Raw genomic sequence first — 22,131 nt, 5'->3', positions numbered from 1 at the left:
CCAACATGTTGGAGTGGATGTAATGAAAACCAGTTTAATGAAGAAGAGCCCAATCAGCTGAGAGCCCAGCAAAAGAAACAATGTGATCTCCACCTTTAGGGGTACATCAAAAAGTAACATCTATGAAATGGAGACAGAGGGGATGCCCTACTCCATTGCCACCTCGTCCCCGATAATGAAGTGGTTCAGCTGGCATGTGTATGTTACGGACGGAGAGGGAGCGCGTCCAGACCGAATAGACTCTGATTTACTACCTGCATCTCCTACACTTAGCGAAGTTCCCCAATGTCCCTATTAGTAGTTCCATGGTGACCATTCGACCAGTGTAACTTTCACGAATTGGAAGGGATCCTATTAGGTTCCCTCCCTCATGTGTTCAATATGGTTTAACAGCAGAATTGTTTAATGTGTTCCCCCCACTATGTACCCCCTCAACCCTTCCCCTTTTTTTTATTTTGTGTCCTTTCCTTACCCCCCCATCCCTTTTCTTCTTTCTGCACCCCATAATTTTTGAAAAATTAATAATAAAAATACTATTGAAGTTAAAAAAAAAAAAAAGTAACATCTACTACAGAAGACAGCTAATGATTACAGATACCCCTAGGCTCATTACACAGCCCTAGCGCCCCTTCCCCCCAGGGTCAGTGCAGGGATGGTTCTCTGGTCTCGTGAAACGTGTTAGCTCTGATCTCGCGAGAGCAGACTAAGGAGGACCGCGGACGCACTGGCTGGCAGCTAGGAGCTCTGGGATTGGCTGCCTGTCATGTGCAGGTAACAACCCTTATACTAGGGGCGGACCGATGACTGAAGAGAAAAAAAACATCTCCCGGCGAGGCCCCGCCCCCCAGGCTCCAGTCTGATCACCCTATTGGTTGGTCAGGCGCTGCTGTGACTCTCATCCACACACCGGGGACTCGCTACCTTCCGCAGCTGTCACCGAACACCGGGTACCGGAGATCCCATAGCCATGGCTCTGGTGACCCTGCAGCGGTCCCCGACACCCAGCGCCGCCTCCTCAGCCAGCACCAGCGAGGTGAGTAATCCCATCCGTGCCTGTCTCAGGCAGGAAAGAGCGGGGGCAGGTGTGGGCTGCCTAGGCCGCAATAGGAGACCGGGTGCTGCACTGACATCTATCTCACATGTAGTAACCATGTAACGTAGCCACTAGCTCCAAGCTTTACTTACATGCTGAATACGTGCTTACAGTTATAGGCTAGGTAAGAGGTTAGTTATAGCCAAGTAATGTTAGCAATGACTGCAGCAGATATATGAAGGTGACTGCATTGTATGAACCTGGATAGTTTCATATTTCTAGGTTAGATATTATGTTTTCCTGCAGATACTGTCAATTTGTAAATTGATGTAAATTATCTGTAATATACTGTGTATCACTCATCATATGTCTGTGATGACTGATGTACAGAGGGCTTTGTACTACGTTGAGAAAGGCTGTAAAATATTGGCTCACAGTTTCTGGAGTTCGCTTCTTATTCTCTAGCTATTTCTGCCCCAAATTCTTATTGAACAATAAAAACTTATGTTTCAACTATTTAATTTAATTTAAGTTGCAACACTGTTTTACAGTCCATGGGTACCTTTCATAAAACACACATTGGCCCAACAAGGTTTAGCTCATCAAATGGCCAAGTGGGCACAAGAACAATTTTTACTAATTTTGATTAGTTAAGTGCAATTTTTCAAGGGTTAAGCCATTTTTGGTTTGCAGTTTGACTGTGTAAATCCACAGAGGGATTAGCCTATTATTTAGCCTGGCCCAAGAAGATATTGGGCATCAGTCAAAGATTTCATTGTTTCTCACTTTAGAAATGACTGCCACACTATTTCCCAAATTATTTAACATTACAAAACTATATGAAATTATTTGCAGAAGTAGTAGATCTGTACTAGAAATGCCTGTAAAGTTGTTTTTTTTTCTTAAAAACTTCTTATATTTTTAAGTATTATATATTATATTTTAGGTTAGTTTCAGCACTTGTTTCACTAGGGGTAGATAACCTCAGCGGTTCCCAAAGTGTGCGCTACTGCTCCCAGGGGTGCCGCGGCCAGGGAGAGAATACACACAAAAAAAAAACGTATCATTCCGGCGGCGTCTGGGACCCAGCATCCTCTCTCCTCGCTTGTCACTGAATGTCAGGCGGACCCCACTCCCTAGGGATTCCAGCCCAATGCTGAACAGCCTGGGGTCGGTATGTCATTATGGCACCCTGCCGCGTGTCCCCCTGCTGTAGTGCCAACCACCTCGGCTGGTTTGCCGAGTGCTGGTTATGTGAAAATCGGAGGGGCACCACGCAATTTTTTTCCAGATTTTCACGTAAAGTCCACGCTTTTTTTATTTTTTATTTTATTTTTATTTTTAACATTTATCTACTTTTACACTTTGGACAGCCGCCGGGCTTCCGGATCTATAGGCATGGCAGTGTAACAGTGATGTGTTTACTAATCACGCAGCTAGGAAGCAGCGTGTTGTCTATGGGTCTTTTAATCTAAACACGGAGAGTTAGGTAATTGCGGGAGTGTTTGAAATTGCAGCAAATCGTCAGAAATGAGCAGCGATTTTGAAGATCAGAGTATAAATCGCAGCTTAATACATCTGGCGACTTGGGGACTAAAATCGCAGGCTGTGACCTGCGATCTGCCGAGATTTTAAATTGCTGAAAAAATCAGACCTTGATACACTTACCCCCTGGTGCCACTTTCAGCACTTTTCCTGTAGGTTGCCTAACCCTGCAAATGGACCTGCACAATCTAACATTTAAAATAAATTGAGTGCAAACATTGAATATAAACACAGCAGAAACTAGAATTAATATACAGTATTGTAAAAATTCAATAAAAGAGAAGGCATGCAAGTTATAGTCGGCCTTTACCAAAATAGCTTTAGAAAATAGTATCTTCTTTACCAAATACAATCTGGAATACTATGATGCATCTTAATTTCCCCATTGAAACATCATACGTCGTAGAATGTACAATCAGCCCATTTTTCTCCATCATCTCCTGAAGAAATTTTACCAGATCAGTCTTCTCTGGATAAAGGAATGGGAACGGTGTGATACATTCTTCTTTCTCCCTCCCAAACATCAGATAGTCTAGAAAGTTTGTGATTCAATTTTAAACATCTCTCTTCACCATTGTCTAGTATGTGTATACAGTGTATATATATATGTATGTGTGTGTGTATATATATATATATATATATATATATATATATATAATTAGTACACGCATGCACTTACACCTGTACTTTGAAACACATATCCGCCTTGCTGCTGCAGAACCTCTTGTTGAACAGATATATACTGCCCACTGACTAAACAGGTTTCCCTCTACACAATAGGACTGAGGAGAAATGACAGAGTTGCTGGTTCCTGCTACTCTTCATTTCATTGGGCACTGCTGTTTTTCAGCATTCAAATAGGGCACTCAGAGTGTAGATTAGCAAGAGCTTAAGATATATACCAAATGATTTGACAACAAACTGACTGGACGCTGGCCAGCAGGTGTGAAGCTACGTAAATACTACTCTGTTAGGGACAGGGCTTCTGAAATGACACATGGATACATGCAAACAGTAAAATGACATAAAGAGGCAGATTCAGTTTGGTGCGTAGTGACATCGGACATCACAGCGATGTCCGGCTGCGCGCAGCTCCTGTTAATACAGCACTGAAATCTCAATGAGATGTGAGCAAAGTTTTCAGGGCAGACTCAGAGGGGCATATTCAGTTCTCGGCGGAAATCCAGCTAACTATTACCGTATTAATGGTAATAGTTTTTACGCGCCGCGAGAACTAAACAATTGAATATGCCCCAGAGTGTTAAGGAGGCAAATAGTACAGAATTTAATCTACCATAAATTAGAGGCTTCAGGAAATATTTTTTTACATTTTTATTTACATGTATATGACCACTTTATATCAAGACATTTCTCTGTTTTATGTACATTAGCCATGCCCCCATTTAAAGCATTTTTTTTATTTTGAAATGAGTGGGAAAGCAGTTATTATTTCTATAATCAACAGGAGCTAAGTAAACTGTACACATAATTATATAAACATTCAATATTATTTTCAAGGGTAAAATTTGGAGTATTATTTCAGAGCCCAGTTAATTTATGATTAAGAAGCATTATGGCCATCAATTTTTACAGAACAAATTGCCATTGGCCAACAGTTGTATAACTTATGGCGTGCAGAATTTGTTAAAACGCCACCCATAAGACTAGAATGTTGTCTCTGGTGGTGTCTGCCAATGAATGTTGTTTTGTTTGATTATTTTTTTTTAAAAAGAACAGTATCCGGTATCTCTAAAAACGTGGTCTTATCCAAGAATTGTAAGATTATACAGAAGACAGCAAGCCAAATTTAAGTCCCACCAAAATTATCACAGCCCTTTCTCAACTTTGTAATAATTAGTGACCTAATGCTAAGATTAGCATGGCTTGGCATTTAAGTCAAAATACACACGTCTCTCTCTCTCTCTATATATTTTTTTTAAACTACAGACATCCAAGAATGCCTATAACTATATTAGCAGTTACTGACCAGTCCTTGTCCTTTATCATCTTAATTTCTTCTAAATATTTTCCCTGGCAACAAATAGTTTAACTTCTAATGTGTTTGGTCTTGATGCATACTGGTAAAGCTGTACGATTTTGTGCAAAATATCCAGATGGCAGTAAGCTTCTTTCTAGAGGAGATATCCTGAGGTCAAACATGAGCTTAGTTCACATCCTGGGAGAGTGGAGTGATGTTGACATTGCACGTTCTGGGCCTGATTTATAAAGGAACAGGTAGTTTTATTTAAACTAACAGAAAATACCATGCACATGCGTCAGTATTGAAGTACAAGTGAATCTGGAGAAACGTTTCCATGTACATCGATCAGCCACAACATTAAAACCACCTGCATAATATTGTGTAAGGTCCCTCCTGTGTCGCCAAAACAGCTCTGATTTGTTGAGACATGGACTCCATGGACTGAAGATGTCCTCTAATTTCTGGCACCAAGACGTTGACAGTCGATCCTTTTTGTCCTGTTATTTGCGAGTTGGGGCCTCCATGCTCGGACTTGTTTTTCCATCCCCACAGATGCTCGATTGGATTGAGATCTGGGAACTTTGGAAGTCAAACACCTTGAACTCTATCATGTTCCTCAAACATTCCTGAAAAATTTCTGCAGTGTGGCAGGGCGCATTATCCTGCTAAGAGAGGCCACTGCCATCAGGGAATACCATTGCCATGAAGGGGTGTACTTGGTCTGCAACAATGTTTAGATAGGTGGTACATGTCAAAGTAACATCCACATGAATGGTAGGCCCCAAGGTATCCTAGCATAACACTGCCTCCGCCAGCTTGCCTTCTTTCCATAGTGCATCCTGGTGCCATCTCTTCCCCAGGTAAGTTATACACAATCACCCGGCAGTCCACATGATGTAGATGAAAACATGATTCTTCAGACCAGGCCACCTTCTTCCATTGCTCCATAGTCCAGTTCTGGCGCTCGTGCCCATTGTAGGCGCTTTTGGCGTTCGACAGGGGTCAGCATGGACACACTTTCTCAGCTTGCTGCGTAGCCGCAGGCTGGTCACTGTGTGTTCTGACACATTTCTATCATAGCCAGAATTAACTTTTTCATCAATTTGTGCTACAGTAGCTCTTCTGTGGTACTAGACCAGATGGACTAGCCTTTGTTCCCCACGCGCATCAATGATCCTCAGATGCCCATGACACTGTAGCTGGTTCACCAATTTTCCTTCCTTGGACCACTCTTGGTAGGTACTAAGCACTACATGCCAGGAACACCCCACAAGACCCGCTGTTTTTGGACATGGTCTGACCCAGACATCTAGTCATCACAATTTTGCCAGTTTTTACTGCTTCCAACACATCAGCTTCAAGAACTGACTGTTCACTTGCTGCCTAATATATCCCACCCCTTCACAGGAGCCATTGTAACGCAATAATCAATGTTACTCACTTCACATGTCAGTAGTTTTAATGTTGTGGCTGATCAGTGTAAATACGCTCTGTGACCGTTATCACTATTTATTGTCACTTACACCTGCCCTGTATCTGTTGCACTCCTTATTGTACATTGCCTGCGAGTATATGCCCCTCCCCTCCCCCATACCGCCTTTCAAATTGTAGGCAATCAGAAGTGTCATTTGCGTTCGAAGATTAAATACATTCACTTCATTATGGATTTATGTTCTATAATGAATCAGGCCCTCTGTATTTAGGTGGCTTTTTTACCTTTTTGGTGTAAAATATTTGACTTGTGGAAAAAACATTTGAGAGAAACCTTTTACGTGTGGTAAAATAACTGAGCTAAACTTGCACTCCAATTCATTGATATCACTGATGAGATAATTAAATTGTTTTTTTAGGAAGAAAAGCTAGTAGCAATCCCATGGAAAAATTAGTTGTTGTTTTAAACCTGTTACAAGCTATATGAGGAAGGTTGTAGTTGAAAAGTCGACAGTCAAAATTGGCAGCACGGTGGCTCAGTGGTTAGCACTTCTGCCTCATATTGCTGGGGTCATGAGTTCGATTCCCGAACATGGCCTTATCTGTGTGGATTTTTTTGTGTGGGTTAGGGAATTTACACTGTAAGCTCCTATGGGGCAAGGACTGATGCAAATGACAAAAATTCTCTGTAAAGCGCTGCAGAATTATTGATGCTATATAAATGGTGAGGATGAAGATGTCTACACCAAAATGTTGACAGTCTGCATGGGGCTGGTTTGGCATTATGCTAGGGGGACCCATGCTTTTTGTCCTCCCGATTTTGATCGTGCCAGCCTAGTATGACAGCACTAGGGTTGTTTGTACAAAATATCCAGATGGCAGTAAGCTTCTTTCTAGAGGAGATATCCTGAGGTTAAACATGAGCTTAGTTCACATCCTGGGAGAGTGGAGTGATGTTGGCATTGCACATTCTGGGCCTGATTTATAAAGGAACATGTAGTTTTATTTAAACTAACAGAAAATACCATGCACATGCGTCAGTATTGAAGTACAAGTGCAATGTCCATGACTTAGTAAAAAGCATTGTACAGCACGCGCGTCCTTGCATCGCCCCTTTAACAGCCTCAATGACACTGTCGCACTGGAAACTGACGTCTTCCTGGGAGCCGGGATGTTCAAGCGTTGAAATGTTTGCACTTCACTTTTTCAAACAGCCGTCAGTGTTGGCATGTCTGCCATCAGTGGTTCGGGATCCTCGAATCGTGGGAAGTAGTGTCGGGTTTCAGTAAGCAGTAATTTAGTACTCAACCCATCTGCCCTCCGGGCCGGTCCCACAGTGAGCTACCTTAGGCTGGGTAACTGGGCCACCTACTTATTATTTTCCTTTAAAATAGGCTGCTGAGTCAAGTCCCCTGTGTATGTTCCATGAAATCGCCTACTAAACATACAGGCATGGCTTCTAGTGTATAACACATACCTTCGCCGCACATGTTTTGTATTTCATCCATACTTATGCATAACAATGATAAAAATATGATATCCTGTAATTGTCAACACTTTTATTCTAAAAAGAAGAAGAATACAATTCCTATCTGTGTTTAAAATAAGAAGCACAAACATTGCATTCATTTTTCTTAATGTTTTCCTTACAGGAGTTTGGGAATGATGAGGATCGAAGGACAAACCTAAGGTGAGTATTACTTTTGAAGGTTTGAAAGCATTTAAAAAAAAGTCCTATACATTACTTGTAATTATTTCATGTTCATCTTACGTATTTGTGCCAGGACCTTGTGATTTGGGAGTCATGAAAAAGTTGGTTTTTTTTTATTTGCTTTTGACCAGAGGGGCAAAAACAATTTTGGAAAAATAATACACATGCAGAACTTGCAGCCTTTACAGATCTAAATTCATGTAGCAATTTTAAGACAATTAACTGTACTGTGTGTTATTATGTTTGCTCATAAGATTATAAAATTACTATATTAAATTTAAAATGGCATCCTATACAGAGAGTAATAACAATTCTCAATTTTAAACTGTTTTTCATTTTTGTTACAAGTTGAGCTAGGAGTTGCAGAAGAAACCATACTCAACATTTGTTATGTATATAATAAAAACTGTGGGAAGTAACTCATTGAATAAATTTTTTGCCACATCAGAAAAACGGTCCCATCAATTTTTCTGAGCAAACGCTAACAGCAATCTCTGCTTCAGAATCCTCGGGGTATTCTGCAACTGAACCCAGACGATATCCTCATCAAGTATTGTGTTCCTTACACTTCATGATCCTTTTAGAGCCTCATATATTACTGTTTCTTGAAGAGCTTACTTACTTGTTTATTTGTATTTGTTTTTTTGTAGTAAAGTTTGAAAATAAAATAATCATTACCCCTCTAGTTTAGCATCATTGTTTGTGCAACATAATTTATTTTTTGCATTACTTTCTTTCTGCATCGTCTTAAAGATTGCAGTTACAATACGAGTATTTTTTTTTAGAGGTTTGATCATTTACTTTATTTTTCTATAGATATTTTGCAACTTCATGAGTTTCTATGTGATGCAGTCCCGCTTACATGAAAGATGCCACCAAAACTTCAAAGGGAATAAGCACTTAAACTAAAATGTAGGCACTGGTGCTTCACACATCCTAAATAATCAAACTAATCATACAAATCAACCGAAATAATACACAACCCTCCACAACAATCATAATGCATATCCAGTTCTCCGGAACGGAAATGTGCATGTGTGTGTGCATGAGGGTTGCCTGCAGTAAATACTATCATTATTAAATGTGCAAAGCTTGCTACACTATATTGTACAGATTTTCTGTTCTTTTGTTTTTGAGGAACTATCTAATCACATGAGCTTTGTTTGTAAACAGAAGAACATAGATTTGACGTTTTAAAGTGTTTCTAAACTGATTGACACATTTCAGTCCTGTGGAATTTTTCCCCCCGCAGTATTTTGGTTTATTTTTAGCACTAGTTTTTGTATTTAGGTTGTGTGCGGCGCCATTTATCTCCTCTCCAGAATGTGTGTGCAGATGCCTTTCACTCTCTGTAGCCACGTTCCTTGTGTCATTTCTGAAAGTAGGTGGGCACCCCAACCTTTTGTGTTGTAATCTATTGTGAGTACAATCCATTCTGCATCTGGGAAAAAAAAACAATCCTTGATGTCTAGGGCCTTGCTTCCAGCTGAGAGACTGACATGATCCAGAGAATCCAGATTGCGATCCCACTGAGTGAGCGGATCAAGCTGAACATTCCACATATGTCATTGGGGCAGCACGGTGGCTAAGTAGTTAGCACTTCTGCCTCACAGCACTGGGGTCATGAGTTCAATGCCCGACTATGGTCTTACCTGTGAGAAGGTTGTATGTTCTCCCCCTGTTTGCGTGGGTTTCCTCTGGGTGCTCCGGTTTCCTCCCACTCTCTTTGACGCTATATAAATAAATGGTGATGATGATGCCACCTAGCCCATGGAAGAATGCAGATGGCTGATGAGAACTTTCCCAAGCGACTGAGACAAGTCTGTATTGGAGTTAGTTGTGGAGACTGAAGCTGACATGCCAGAGCTTGAATCTTGACAAGTCTTTTTTTGTGATAGAGACCCACAGGCACAAGTTGGATTTTTGCCACTCTGACGATGCAAGCATGTTGCTGTAGGAACAATATTACTTGTGTTAATATATCCTTGGCAATGTGCTCCGACTTTCCTATATCATCCAAGTACAGCCAAAGGGCTACTCCAAGCTTTCTGAGAGTGGCAACAATGACTAGCAGAACTTTGGTGGAGGTCTTTGCAGATGTATGGAGGCCAAATGAAAGACGGGTGAACTGGAAATAACAACCTTGAACAATGAAACTGAAAAACCGATGATGGTGTGCTGTAATAGGAATGTGGAAGTAAGCATCCTGTAAGTCTATTAAGGAAAGGAAATCTCCACTTACTATGGCATTGAGAATGGAATTTATAGATTCCTTGTGGAAACGTCTTGCATGGACAAGCTCATTGAGTCTTTGCAAATCAAGAATAGTTCTGCAACCATCCAATGTTTTCGTGTATCTCTGGATTAAAGGGTGTAGAGAGTGATTGTGTTTGCTGCACTGACATTTCTCTTTTAGCCTTAAAGGGCCGAACAGGCTGTTTAGAAGAGGTACACAATTGAAGAGAAGAGTTGACTGCACCAGGTGTACCATTAGGCCTCCTCCAATTATATAAATACCTCTATAACCATTAATGTGGTGTAATTGACTAATAAGGAGGGGTGCACCCGGTCATAAAGTTTTGGTCACCTTTATTTTAAAGACGAGAAAAAGAAATGACCAAATGGGGCACTCATTAATGGGTGTGAACATATATATTGTTATTATATTGATATGTTAAATGTAATAAAAACAATCTTTATTCGTATCTGGTTAAAAACAGTTACCTAGTAGCGAAATATTAAAAGATGATAATTGAGACACACATTGATATAAACAAAAATTCAGTTAAGATAGACAAAAATTAATTGTCTAGCCGCGAGGCTACTCTTATATTTTAAGACTTGTTTAAATAAATTCTATAATAGATCCACCTTATTTATTAGTTTAAAAAACTTCTGACCTAGATCTTAATACTTTGTATAGCCTCTGTTTTTGCACCTTTATAATGAGTTCCCATAAGTGAAATCCAACATTGAATGGTATGGATTCCCATTAACCCTCAAGCATCTTTCTAGGTGATAGTAATTTCAACAGACTCATAATAATCTGCTTGTGGGTTTGTGAGGTTTCGTATCCTATAATATGGAACTTAATAATATTCAACCTGTGGGGATAATCGCTGATCCTATCATAACTCCACTCCCTTAGATGATGCCAAAAATAAGAGACATCAGAGGAGTTAGTAAGAATTGCCTAATGCTATAAAATAATTGACTCTCAAGATTGAACTGTCTGTATAGAGTTGTTAGCATAGATTGGGTCAGAAATGGCTGTCAATTACAACACAGATACCCTCAGAGATACGGGAACCGCTACTGCTGGTTACTAATAGATCAATTCTATCTAATGCTACAGGGGCATATACTGAATGAAAGGCTCAGGAGTTTAACATGAGTAGCGAGCGCGGCGTCCGCCGACGCGCGTTTCGCTAGTAGCTTTAACGAGGCAAGCCGATATTACAGCTGAGTGGAGTATTTAAAGGAGAGAGCCCTCCCCTCCAGTGACGTGTTACTTAGCAACGTTGTAGCAACCATCAGGTTGCAATGGATGGACTCCGGGAAATAAATATTGAGATCTACTCCCCTTTAATGACCACTTTCTTGGTAACGTTCTAGCAACCATCGGGTTGCTGGATATATGCTCTTTTCGACGATATTGATTCATTATTAAGGAAATGAAGAAGGAATATGAGAATGATATCAAGAACATCAGGATACTGATCCTCTCGTATTTGATCACAGTTAAAGTAAGCTACAAAATACATATAATAAAATATCCTCCACAGTTTTGACGTTTGAAATGGAATAATCAGATAATATAGCTGAGGGTATATAACGCTAATGAATCAGGATCTAGCGTAATCCATGTTTGAAGCTTAATAAAGGTAAGTATAGGACATATATTTTTTATATTACAAATCTCAGCTGACCCTCACTGGGACATGCAGATTCTATGAAAACCTACATTACTTATATGGTGAGTGATTAAAGTTCAAAATTAATATTTTGGTGATCAATAAAAATTCCTCTACCTTGCATAATTTTTAAAATTAAATATTTAAGGATTATAAATGTAAATGCTAACTCCTGGAATTGCCATTCAACTCTAATGTGTGGGGACATATCCTCTCCACATTTAGGTGTAAATTAACCCTAGAAATCACTTAAAGAGACACTACTTATATTGTGAAGTGTGAAATAAACTTATTCAAAACTAATATTAATCAGACTAATTTAATAAAATTGTGCATAAGAAACATCTCACATCATACACGTGAGTACAAAATACAAATTTAATGTTATGATGGGATCAGGTCCCAACTGATCCTTAAGATTAAGTGCCAAATCTAAGTCTATAGATTGTGATAAGACGATCCTAACTTGACCGAGTAAAACAATATTATAATAGTGAACACTAAACTGAATAACAAAAAGTGAAAGGGAAAAAGAGTGGGGAAAGAATATAGATTGATGCCTAAGGGTAATACCATTTAGACAGTGAAATTTTGTTGGGGTTATTCCAAGTCCCTTTATTTAAAAAAGGGAAGGTAGATTGAAAGAAATACTTAATCCAAAAATACAGAGTAATTACTGTGATCATTCAAACCGTACGGTACCATACTGCCCATAAGAAAAATTAATTTGGTCTCTTCACGTAGCAATTCACCATTGATATCACCTCCCCTCAGACCTAAATTTACCTGTTTCATCGCGAACGCTGTTAAGACCTTCGGGTCACTGTGGTAATATTTTAAAAAATGTTTGCCACCACTGTTATCTGTTTCAAATTGGCTTTATCATTAGCGGCCCTCCTGATATTTCCTAGGTGTTCCAAGACACGTTTTTTAAAGGGTCTGCTCGTCATGCCTATGTATATCAAGTTACACGGACATGACAGGCAGTAAATGACATTGATAGAGTTGCAATTGAGATATTTTGCAATTTTTCATGTCTTGCCAAATTTGTCCCTGTACTTCTTGGTCTGATACATATTGGGACAGGCTTTACATGAGCCGCATTTGAAAAAACCCTTGGGAATATTGCCTGGACTTTTTTTCTGAGTTAGAAAGCTATGTACTAATTGATCTCTCAAATTCTTGGATCGTCTCCAGGTAATGGAGACTCTATCCTCTAATGTCTTTCTCAGATCTGCATCCAATTTCAAAACATGCCAATGTCTTTGTAATATCCGTGTGATGGTTCTCCATTCCGAACAGAAAGTTCCTATTACTCTTAATTTGGTGTTCCTGCTACCTATTGATCCTTTCTTGATTTTCTGATGTATCAAAGCATCTCTTGTGTATTTAGACACACAGCTTTCAGCAACTTTAATAGTGTTCGCGTTATATCCCCTTTTTCCTAATCTATATTTTAGTTCAGATGATCTCTGTTTGAAAGTCTGCTCATCTGAGCAATTCCTTTTAGTTCTTAATAATTCCGCTTTCGGAATTCCGGAAATCACTGATGGAAAATGTGAGCTAGACGCATGTAATAAACTGTTTGTGGCCGTTTCTTTCCTGAACATGTCAGTATGTAATCTGCCATCCTCAGTTATAGATATAGTTAAATCCAAAAAATTGATGGATACATTCTGGATATCGGCTGTTAATTTCAGATTTAGATCATTTTTGTTCAGTAAATCGGTAAATTCGTGGAATAGTTCAATATTCCCATCCCATAGAATGATCATGTCATCTATGTATCTTAACCATAATAATATATGGTCAGAGTATTTATCATTCTGCTGTAGGAAAACTACTTCCTTCTCCCACCAGCCCAGATATAAATTGGCATAGGTGGGAGCACAAGCAGTTCCCATCGCAGTCCCCCTGATTTGTAAGTAGAATTTTTCTTCAAATACAAAGTAATTCTTTGTTAATACAAATCTTAGAAGTGTAATCACAAATGTTGTAAGGTCAGTATCTCGAATTTTGTTTCTCAGGCCGATATCTACATGCTTCCTAGAGGTAGGAAAAGGGAAAAGTCTTGTTATATTATCTTGTGGTAATTAATTGGACTAGCCTTCGGGATCATCTAAATCCTAGAATCAAGATTTGGACCGAAGAGAAAAGTACCCATTAAAAGGAGGCACTACAATACATTTTAGTAGATATTGTCTACTAATTTTCTCCTTTATAACCATATGAAGGGTATTGGCCCACAATCGGAGTGTTGTTGTTATTATTAATTCATATAATTGATTTGTAAGGTTCCACAGTTGTCCGTACCGCTGGACAGAAAACAGGACATATATTAAACAGAGACATTCAAGGTAGACAAAAGAAAGATATGAATACAAAGGGTATGGAGGACATTGCGCATTAGAGACTGGCGTATCGTCACAATCCCCATCGACAATACTTTTATCATTTAGCATTACAGTCCAGAGAGCTATTGTGTTCTTTCCTTTAGCACAGTATTGCAATGATCATTAATCCCACAAGATGGCGATAGTACGTTAAGCCAGAGTCACAAGTTTGCAAGAAGATCTGCTTTAAATTTATTGTTAATTTCATGGTTAAATGGGTAGTACAACAAAACTGATCATTCTGGGTTTGAGTCTTTGAAAAGATGTTGTTTAAAGGATTTCTCCCTTGGCCTTTGGTAACCTTCCTCAAATGTTTAAATTGTTAACTGTTACATATATATGTGCACAAACAATGATTTTCAGAAATTTAATTGAACAGTTTGGCACAGAATAATTTAAAATCATGCTTGTAACTCAACGTGCAGAGAGGAGACATTGGGGCTATTTATCAAGCCTAAAACTATGTAGAAACTACTGTTTCCATGTGGTTTATGCAAATATTAGTATCAGGCAAACTACTGCAGTCCCCATTATTCTCATTATTACCAAGCCCTGAAAATGGCATTAGCAGTTCTAGCCTATGGGAGAGATCTTCTGATCCCTCCCCCCCTAATCTACCCTAACTGACCATACCTGGAGTTGTGAGTATCAGAGTCCTCACCGGGACAGCCTCTAATCAGATGTGCTGTCCCAGCATTACTTTTTCATAAATAGGTCATAAATGCGGTGATAAAGGATGATAATTAATGGGGTAATATTGTGATGGGTTATAAATAACCCACCACAAATGATTGCTAATCTGCCGAAAATACTGGGTGATAAATAATCTAATTTGTTCTACTCATAATTGTAAGTTCTCAAGTTCTCATCAGATGGTATTGGCAGTAAAAATTGTTGTTTGTGAGCATGTTATAATACATTTCTACATGTTTTATAAAGCCTACCAATCATCCACCTAACCCCTTACCTACTCTGCTCGCTCTTCCCTCTCTCCCCTGGTATCACCGCTCCCTCTTGTCTGTTTCGTCCACCCTCTCTTAGGATGTAAGCTCGTTTGAGCAGGGCACTTCTTCCCTCGTGTCTCCACACCTGTTCTTCTGCTCTGTCCTTACTCCATTTGTCTGTCCCGGAGTTTCTGAAGCACTGGTACTTAGTGTTTACTGTTCTGTACTGTTTAACCCTGTATGGTTTACTGTTTGTACTATGTACGGCGCTGCGGACACCTTGTGGCGCCTAACAACTAAATGATAATAATAATAATTGGGATTCAAATGCTTGAAGATGGGAAGGTATTGCTGTATTTTCATGTGATTAGTGAGCTGATCATGGGGAAAAAATACTTTACAAAATGAATCTCTAAAGCGTGCGTTACTTTACATGTGTTTTAACTATTTTGCCAGCACGTATGTGTGAACAAGCCCTGACTGACTGACTGTCTCTCTGGATTACAGAAAGTCACCTAACTACACACCAAAGGGAGTTGTTTAGACCTCCAATTAGTAGTGTTATTTGTAAATTGGAGAAAATCATTTAAATGTCAATTGATTTACTATTACTATATTGTCAGGGAAAAGATTCCAATATTAATGGCTTGGATATAGAATATATTTATCATGTTAGGTTTTAGGAAGCGTTGTATTTCACACCCTGAAGGGTTAATTTGCCCATAGCAATGTAAAACAACAAAATCCTGAATCATATGCCGGTAATCATTCATCCTGCTAAAACTTGGCCAGCACACTAGTAATTGATATTCGCACGTTGTTCATCCTGTACAGAATGACGGAATGATGACGTTCTGCAGTTTGCCCCATTACAGACACACTACTGGAGACTTATGTACTTATTCGTCAAAGTAGTTTAGGTCAGATGTCTGCAATAAAATGTTAGTAGACCCTTGTGGTGATGTAATTTAAGAGATTAGAGTACTTGTGCAAATAAAACTAACAAAAGTACTTTAAAAGTGATAAATAACCAGTAATTATTTTGTAAAAACATTGCAAGCTTCCACTGCTTGATGGTCCCTTCATTTGGCAAATTACATATGAAACTAAACTTTTAGATATGCAAATATGGTAAACATCTGAGTATGGAAACCAGAAAATGTTTGTCTCCTGTGTATAAAACTGAACAGGAAACTGGCCCCGAGAAAGGGATAACAAAGTTTTTGATTGCATTCACATAGCTGGAAACGTAAAACAATGATTTACTAAACTCTTTCTTGCTGTCCGGGTCCATGATATGTGCATTGTTGTCTAAGTAGCCATTAATGTACCCTCCATCATAAAATGTTCACTGAACATAGTCATAATGTAATTTTACATTTTATAATTCCATGCTTGTAGACAAACATATGGGTTAGATCCGTGATGGACAACCTAATATACTTAAAAGGCTGAATGTTGGACCCTCCGACCTTCACCTTCATCTCCGTAATTAAAATAAGTAAATAAAAAACACTGTGACCTCCACAACCCCACATCACTCATCACAAAATGCCCCAAATTACCCCTCAGACCTTCCACATGCCACTCAGAGTTCTCACTTACCACAAGATGCCCCCACATGCTACTTGGAACTGCTGCTTGCCACAAAATGAAATGCCATCAGATCACACATGTACTCTAAAAAACCCCACATACCACCACTTGCGCCAATTTATTGAGAGTATCGATGACCACCCACTACTAATATAATATTCACCATTAAAAAAAATATGCCTCTGACTACATAATGAATTTCATTTTATTAATGCCACCTTAGCTAAAAATTACTGCTTACTTGAGTTCTGTCCGTTCAGAACTCCTCCTCTGATTGGATGTGCTGCATGACCTCCCTGCATTTTGCTGAGAATGTCACATGATGCAGAAGGCAGCTGTTCAAAATCACATAAAGCCTAATACGTTTGAGTGGGGGCATAGAGTTGCCCATCACTGTAATACAGCATTGAAACTGGTTTGTGATCTCTCTTGGCAGAAACTTCACATTTATTATGCATTTTTCTATGTCTCATTTACAAGTTATTTTGAATACTGAAGGATGATTTGAAAACATGGTAGGTGGGTAGGGGCAGCCTTGGACATCAATGCCACTTATGTTGCACTCACCCATCAATCCACTCCTGACAAAGTGTTTTGCTTAGCCATGACAACTCTATGCAGATTAGGGCTTCAAAACGGGCAGTAGATGCAGAATAAGGGGAGGCAAGAGACGGCATTCATTAAAGGCCACCCTTACGATAGCTTTGATAACAGGATATCAATGACAGACTGGATCTAGGAAGCGAAGTACTTTTCTCAGACCAGGTTTTCTTCATCATCATCATCATCATCATCATCAGTTATTTATATAGCGCCACTAATTCCGCAGCATTGTACAGAGAACTCATTCACATCAGTCCCTGCCCCATTTGAGCTTACAGTCTAAATTCCCTAACATATACACACAGATAGAGAGAAAGACTAAGGTCAATTTTGATAGCAGCCAATTAATCTACTAATATGTTTTTGGAGTGTGGGAGGAAACCGGAGCACCCGGAGGAAACCCACACAAACTCCACACAGATGTTACTGCATGGACATTGTTGTATCAATCAAAATAATCATTCTATTTTATTCATATATATTCCTTCTTAAGTAAGTAAGAACAATAACTTAACAAAATGGTTTTACATATTTTGACTACAACGGGGTCAGTGGAGGTCATTTACAAATGGGAAAATGTGCACCCATGGTTCCTGTGATGTCGCCTGGCCCATATGGATATAGATGTGGGTACAGCTGGAAAGAGAAGAACGTGACTTCAAATCCAGCCTACTATCACTAGGACCACTCCCTTCATTATTGTCAGCATTCCTTTTTTCTCCTTAAATACTGCTTAGTAAAGCATCATTTATGTCCTAAAGTAATAATGAGTGATATCAGGACTGTTTTTCTTATTTTATTTGTCACTATATTACATTTGAGTTATTTATTGTTTTCTTTCTTCCTATCTGGGGGACACTGCTACCATGGAGTTGTAGCTGGGGAGTGTGGAGTTGGCACTTAACTAGTTAAACTGTGGCTGCTGACAGACTCCTCCCTCTGCAATCCCCTGTAGCTAGTCAGTGTAGTCTAAGTGCCCAAGGAGTTGGGCTGACTTTTTTATTTTGCTTCTGTTTATTTAGGCCGTTTTTTTCCCACTAGGATAGTGTATAGAGAAGATAGAAGGGCTGCTTTACTTACAGGAGCTGCAGTGCTGTCAGGTAGTCAGAGCGGCGGCTCTCGCAGAAATCGCCTATCTTATTTGTGTGATGCTGACACACGAGAGTGGGAGAAGACACGGCCACATCATTTCCTGGGGACCGGCGCTGCTCTGAGTTGCATAGAGCGCCAGAATCCAGAAGTGGTGGCCACCGCCATCTTGGAAGCTACCAAGTCCTTTCCTCAGAGAGGGGGGAGGGTGGAGCTGCATTGCTCAATGCATTTTAAGGCATCAAGAAGAGGCTTAATAGAAGAAGCGCCACAGACAAACTCTTTAAGCAGTCAGGAGGCCGCTGGACGCTGCACAAAGGGAGGAGTTATTATAGAGCTCCCCCTGTCTTGATCGGCAGATTGGTTTCTTCCACATGGTCAAAGCATTGGCTGGAGAAGGAAACTTTTGCAGTCAAACTCTGATAGACTTGACTGCTGCTGGACTCCCTCCTGCCCGCTATACATTAGCCTGGATAGGTATTATTTAATCTTTATATTGCACTATACTTGCTATATAAGAGGAGGTATACTGTGTTTTACAACAAATGTAGTGTTGCAGTTACAATATTGAATATATTGTTTTATACTATTAAATTGTAGACCTATATAATTGGGTTATAAAACGAAAATAAAAAATAATCTAAGATACTACTGGTGACTTCGTCAGGGATTAGTAATATTCTTAGGGGTCAATCTATACCTGTGTGACTGTATACTATACTTTCTATTCCTATTCAGTAATCATGTCTGATAATGGAAAATCTACCAAAGCTAAATTTTATATTTGTTCAATATGTAAAATAAAATTACCTATGGGACAACAGGACCCAGGGGCCCTCTGCGTGGACTGTGACGTGGGGTCCAGTTTCAGGTTTCGGCTCCTATAGCCATGAAGGAACTGAAGTGGGCAATGTCTTTACAACAGTCTGTAGACTCACTGGTGCAGCTTTGAGCCGCCCAAAAGGGACTTAAGTAGAGGAACACCCCTCTACTTTATTAGTTGGGGTATCACAAATGGCAGTATTGGCTCAACAAGAGGAGAATGCAGGTGTAGGTCCAAGTGGCCTTCCATCCTCTTTGGCTCCTTCAGGCCTTTCCCAGGGGGAACCAGCCTGGTCCAGCGCTTTGGTTAGCGGTATAGGTAAATTAAACAGTTTTGTTAGACTACCAAGGACCATTGGGGTCTAGAAACAAAAGACCCATAGTGAGCCATCCTCTCTTCTCGGTCTCTGACTCTGAGGCGTCATCAGAGGAGGACGGGGAACTTCTGCATGAGTCAGATTTCCAGACACAGGTCTTAGACCTGGATGACTGTAACAGAAACCAAGGTGTTGAGGATCTGGTTCTGGCAGTTCAGCGGGCCTTAGATCTTTTAGACATTGACAAGCCTAGACCAGTTAACGATGGATTATTCAAAAAGGTTAAAAATAAACTTATTTTATTTCCCCCCTTCTTCGGAATTAAGGGAGATTGCTGAATCGGCCTGGTCTCAACCCGATTGCAAAATAGTGGTTCCATGTAGGTTTTTGTCCCTGTACCTGTTGCAGCCAGATGACCTAGCACGCTGGGAACAGGTTCCTAGAGTGAATACACCGGTGGCATGACTGGTGCGCCAGATTACACTTCCAGGTCCGGGCACTGCCAATCTTCAGGATGTCACTGATCGTAAGGTGGACGGATTTTTAAAATCCATTTATGGTATAGCGGGAGTCTCCTTTAGACCCATGCTGTCTTCTGCATGGGTTGTTAGGGCGATGGAAACGTGGGCTGACCGACTGGAAGAGGGATTGTAGAATTCGGACCTTCTTCCCCCTGGCTTTACACCTGAAGCATTCTGCAGAGTATCTGCATGAGGCATCGCAGAACGCAGCATCCTTGTCATCTTCAATGTCGGCTATTGCGGTAGCGGCTAGAACTCTCTGGCTGCGGTCCTGGGAAGCTGACGCAGAATCCAAAAGGGCCTTGGAGGCCCTTTCTTATTCGGGCTCAGTATTTTTTGGACCAGAATTAGACAACTTTTATCTCCCAGGCCACAGGGGAGAAGAGTACTTCCCTTCCTGTGAATGTAATAAAGCCTCGTACTCCAAGGTTTAGCTCCTTTCGCTAGCCTTTTCAAGGTGGGTCCGCCATTAGAGGTCAGACAAGCAGAGGTAGGCCTTCTGGATTTAGAGGCCTCTCCCAGAGAGGAAGGTCCTCAGCTGGCAGCAGGTGCCAGGCCAGAATTCTGGGCAAATTGGCAGTCTGACTCTCGCCCTCCTCTCCTCGCGGCCGCGAGTGTGGTGGGGCGTCTGCGGCTGTTCACAGAACAGTAGATAAAATCCTCTCCAGATCATGGCAAGGGGATATATCATAGATCTTTTAGGTCAGGCCCCTCATCGGTTCTTTTGCAGCTTCCTTGCGCCTCGGCCACAACAGAAGGCAAGCGATGTGGCACTGTGTAGATTCCCTTATTTCAGCGGGAGTAATCTGCCTGGTCCCAGAGAATAAGAGATGCCAGGGATTCTATTGAAATCTTTTTTTTGGTCTCCAAACCGGACAGTTCCTTCCGTCCCATTTTGAACTTAAAGTCTCTAAATCTACACTTAAGAATAGACAGGTTTCGAATGGAATCTCTTCTTTCAGTGATAAATGGGTTGGAGGGAGAGAATTCCTGGTGTCCATAGATATTCAGGACGCATATCTTCATGTACCTAGCCATTGCTCCGCTTCACAGTAGGAGCGGCCCATTACCAATTCAGGGCGCTTCCTTTTGCCCTGGTCACAGCGCCCAAAGTATTTACAAAAATCATGGCAGTAATGGCTGCCTGCCTCCGGTCTATGGGGGTGAGCATAGTGCCCTATCTCGGCGACTTGCTGATCAAAGCCCCCTCAGATCAGCTTCTTTGTCAGCATTTACACCTCACTTTAGAGACCTTGCAGCTTCACGGTTGGTTGATAAATGTCCAGAAGTCGCAGTTAATACCAGTCCAGAGGATGATTTTCTTAGGTCTTATAATGGACACCAAAAGACAGAAAATTTTTCTTCCACAGGACAAGGTTTGCGCGATACAAGACCTAGTGATCAAGGACCTAGACAGTCACAAACCTTCCATGATTCTTTGCATGAGGTTACTGGGCAAGAAGGGTCTCGACCTTCGAGATGATTACAATCGGACAATACCACGGCGGTGGCATATGTCAACAAACGGGGGGACAAGGAGTCCAAGGGCAATGGGCATATCAGCCCAGATATTTGCCTGGGAAGAACAGTTCATCCCATCTCTGTCAGTTGTATTCATTCCAGGCATTCTAATTTGGGAACCAACTTCCTAAGTCATCACACAGCAATGCCAGAGGAATGGTCGCTCCATCCAGAGGTGTTTCAGATATTAGTCCGGAAGTTGGGCCTTCCGGATCTGGATCTTATGGCGTCCAGACACAATTGGCAGGTTCCCAGATTCTGTGCAAGAGCAAGGGACCTGCTGGCGGTGGAGTTTTTCCTCTCATTCCAATGCTACTCCGAGTACTCCGGTAGGTCAAGCGGGGAGGACTTCCAGTTATACTGGAAACTCCCCATTGGCCCCGCAGGGGATGGTATGCAGACATCCTTTTCATGGCAGTGGGTCAAGGACTTCATCTGCCTCTTAGCAACGACCTTCTACAGGGTCCTTTTCAGCATCAGGACCTGTCTCGGCTGGCTTTGATGACATGGCTGTTGAAGCCAACCTCTGGCAGCCAAAAGGGTATTCCGCAAGGGTGGTGAATACCCTGTTACAGACTAGAAAACCAGTATTAACCCGCATTTATCACAGAATCTGGCGCATCTACATTAAATGGTGTGAAGACCGAGCACACAATACAAGTAAATTTCATTTGCCCTGTCTGCTAGATTTTCTTCAAAATAGGCTTCAT

General features: G+C 40.7%; 1 protein-coding gene across 1 annotated transcript in view; it reads left to right on the top strand.

Annotated features, from left to right (window-relative positions):
- Window positions 1-807: 807 nt before the first annotated feature.
- SSH1 (slingshot protein phosphatase 1) overlaps window positions 808-22,131 on the top strand; it is a 53,408-nt gene continuing 32,084 nt past the window's right edge. Inside the window, exons 1-2 of the mRNA XM_075214088.1 lie at window positions 808-1,033; window positions 7,643-7,680. Of these exons, the coding sequence (XP_075070189.1) occupies window positions 968-1,033; window positions 7,643-7,680 (104 nt within the window). The 5' untranslated portion in view covers window positions 808-967. The remainder of the gene's footprint in view (window positions 1,034-7,642; window positions 7,681-22,131) is intronic.

This window comes from Mixophyes fleayi, chromosome 1 (genome assembly GCF_038048845.1).
Source record: "Mixophyes fleayi isolate aMixFle1 chromosome 1, aMixFle1.hap1, whole genome shotgun sequence".
Lineage (NCBI taxonomy): Eukaryota > Metazoa > Chordata > Amphibia > Anura > Limnodynastidae > Mixophyes > Mixophyes fleayi.
The sequence above is the reverse complement of the archived record's forward strand: the minus strand, read 5'-3'. Positions and strand labels throughout refer to the sequence as shown.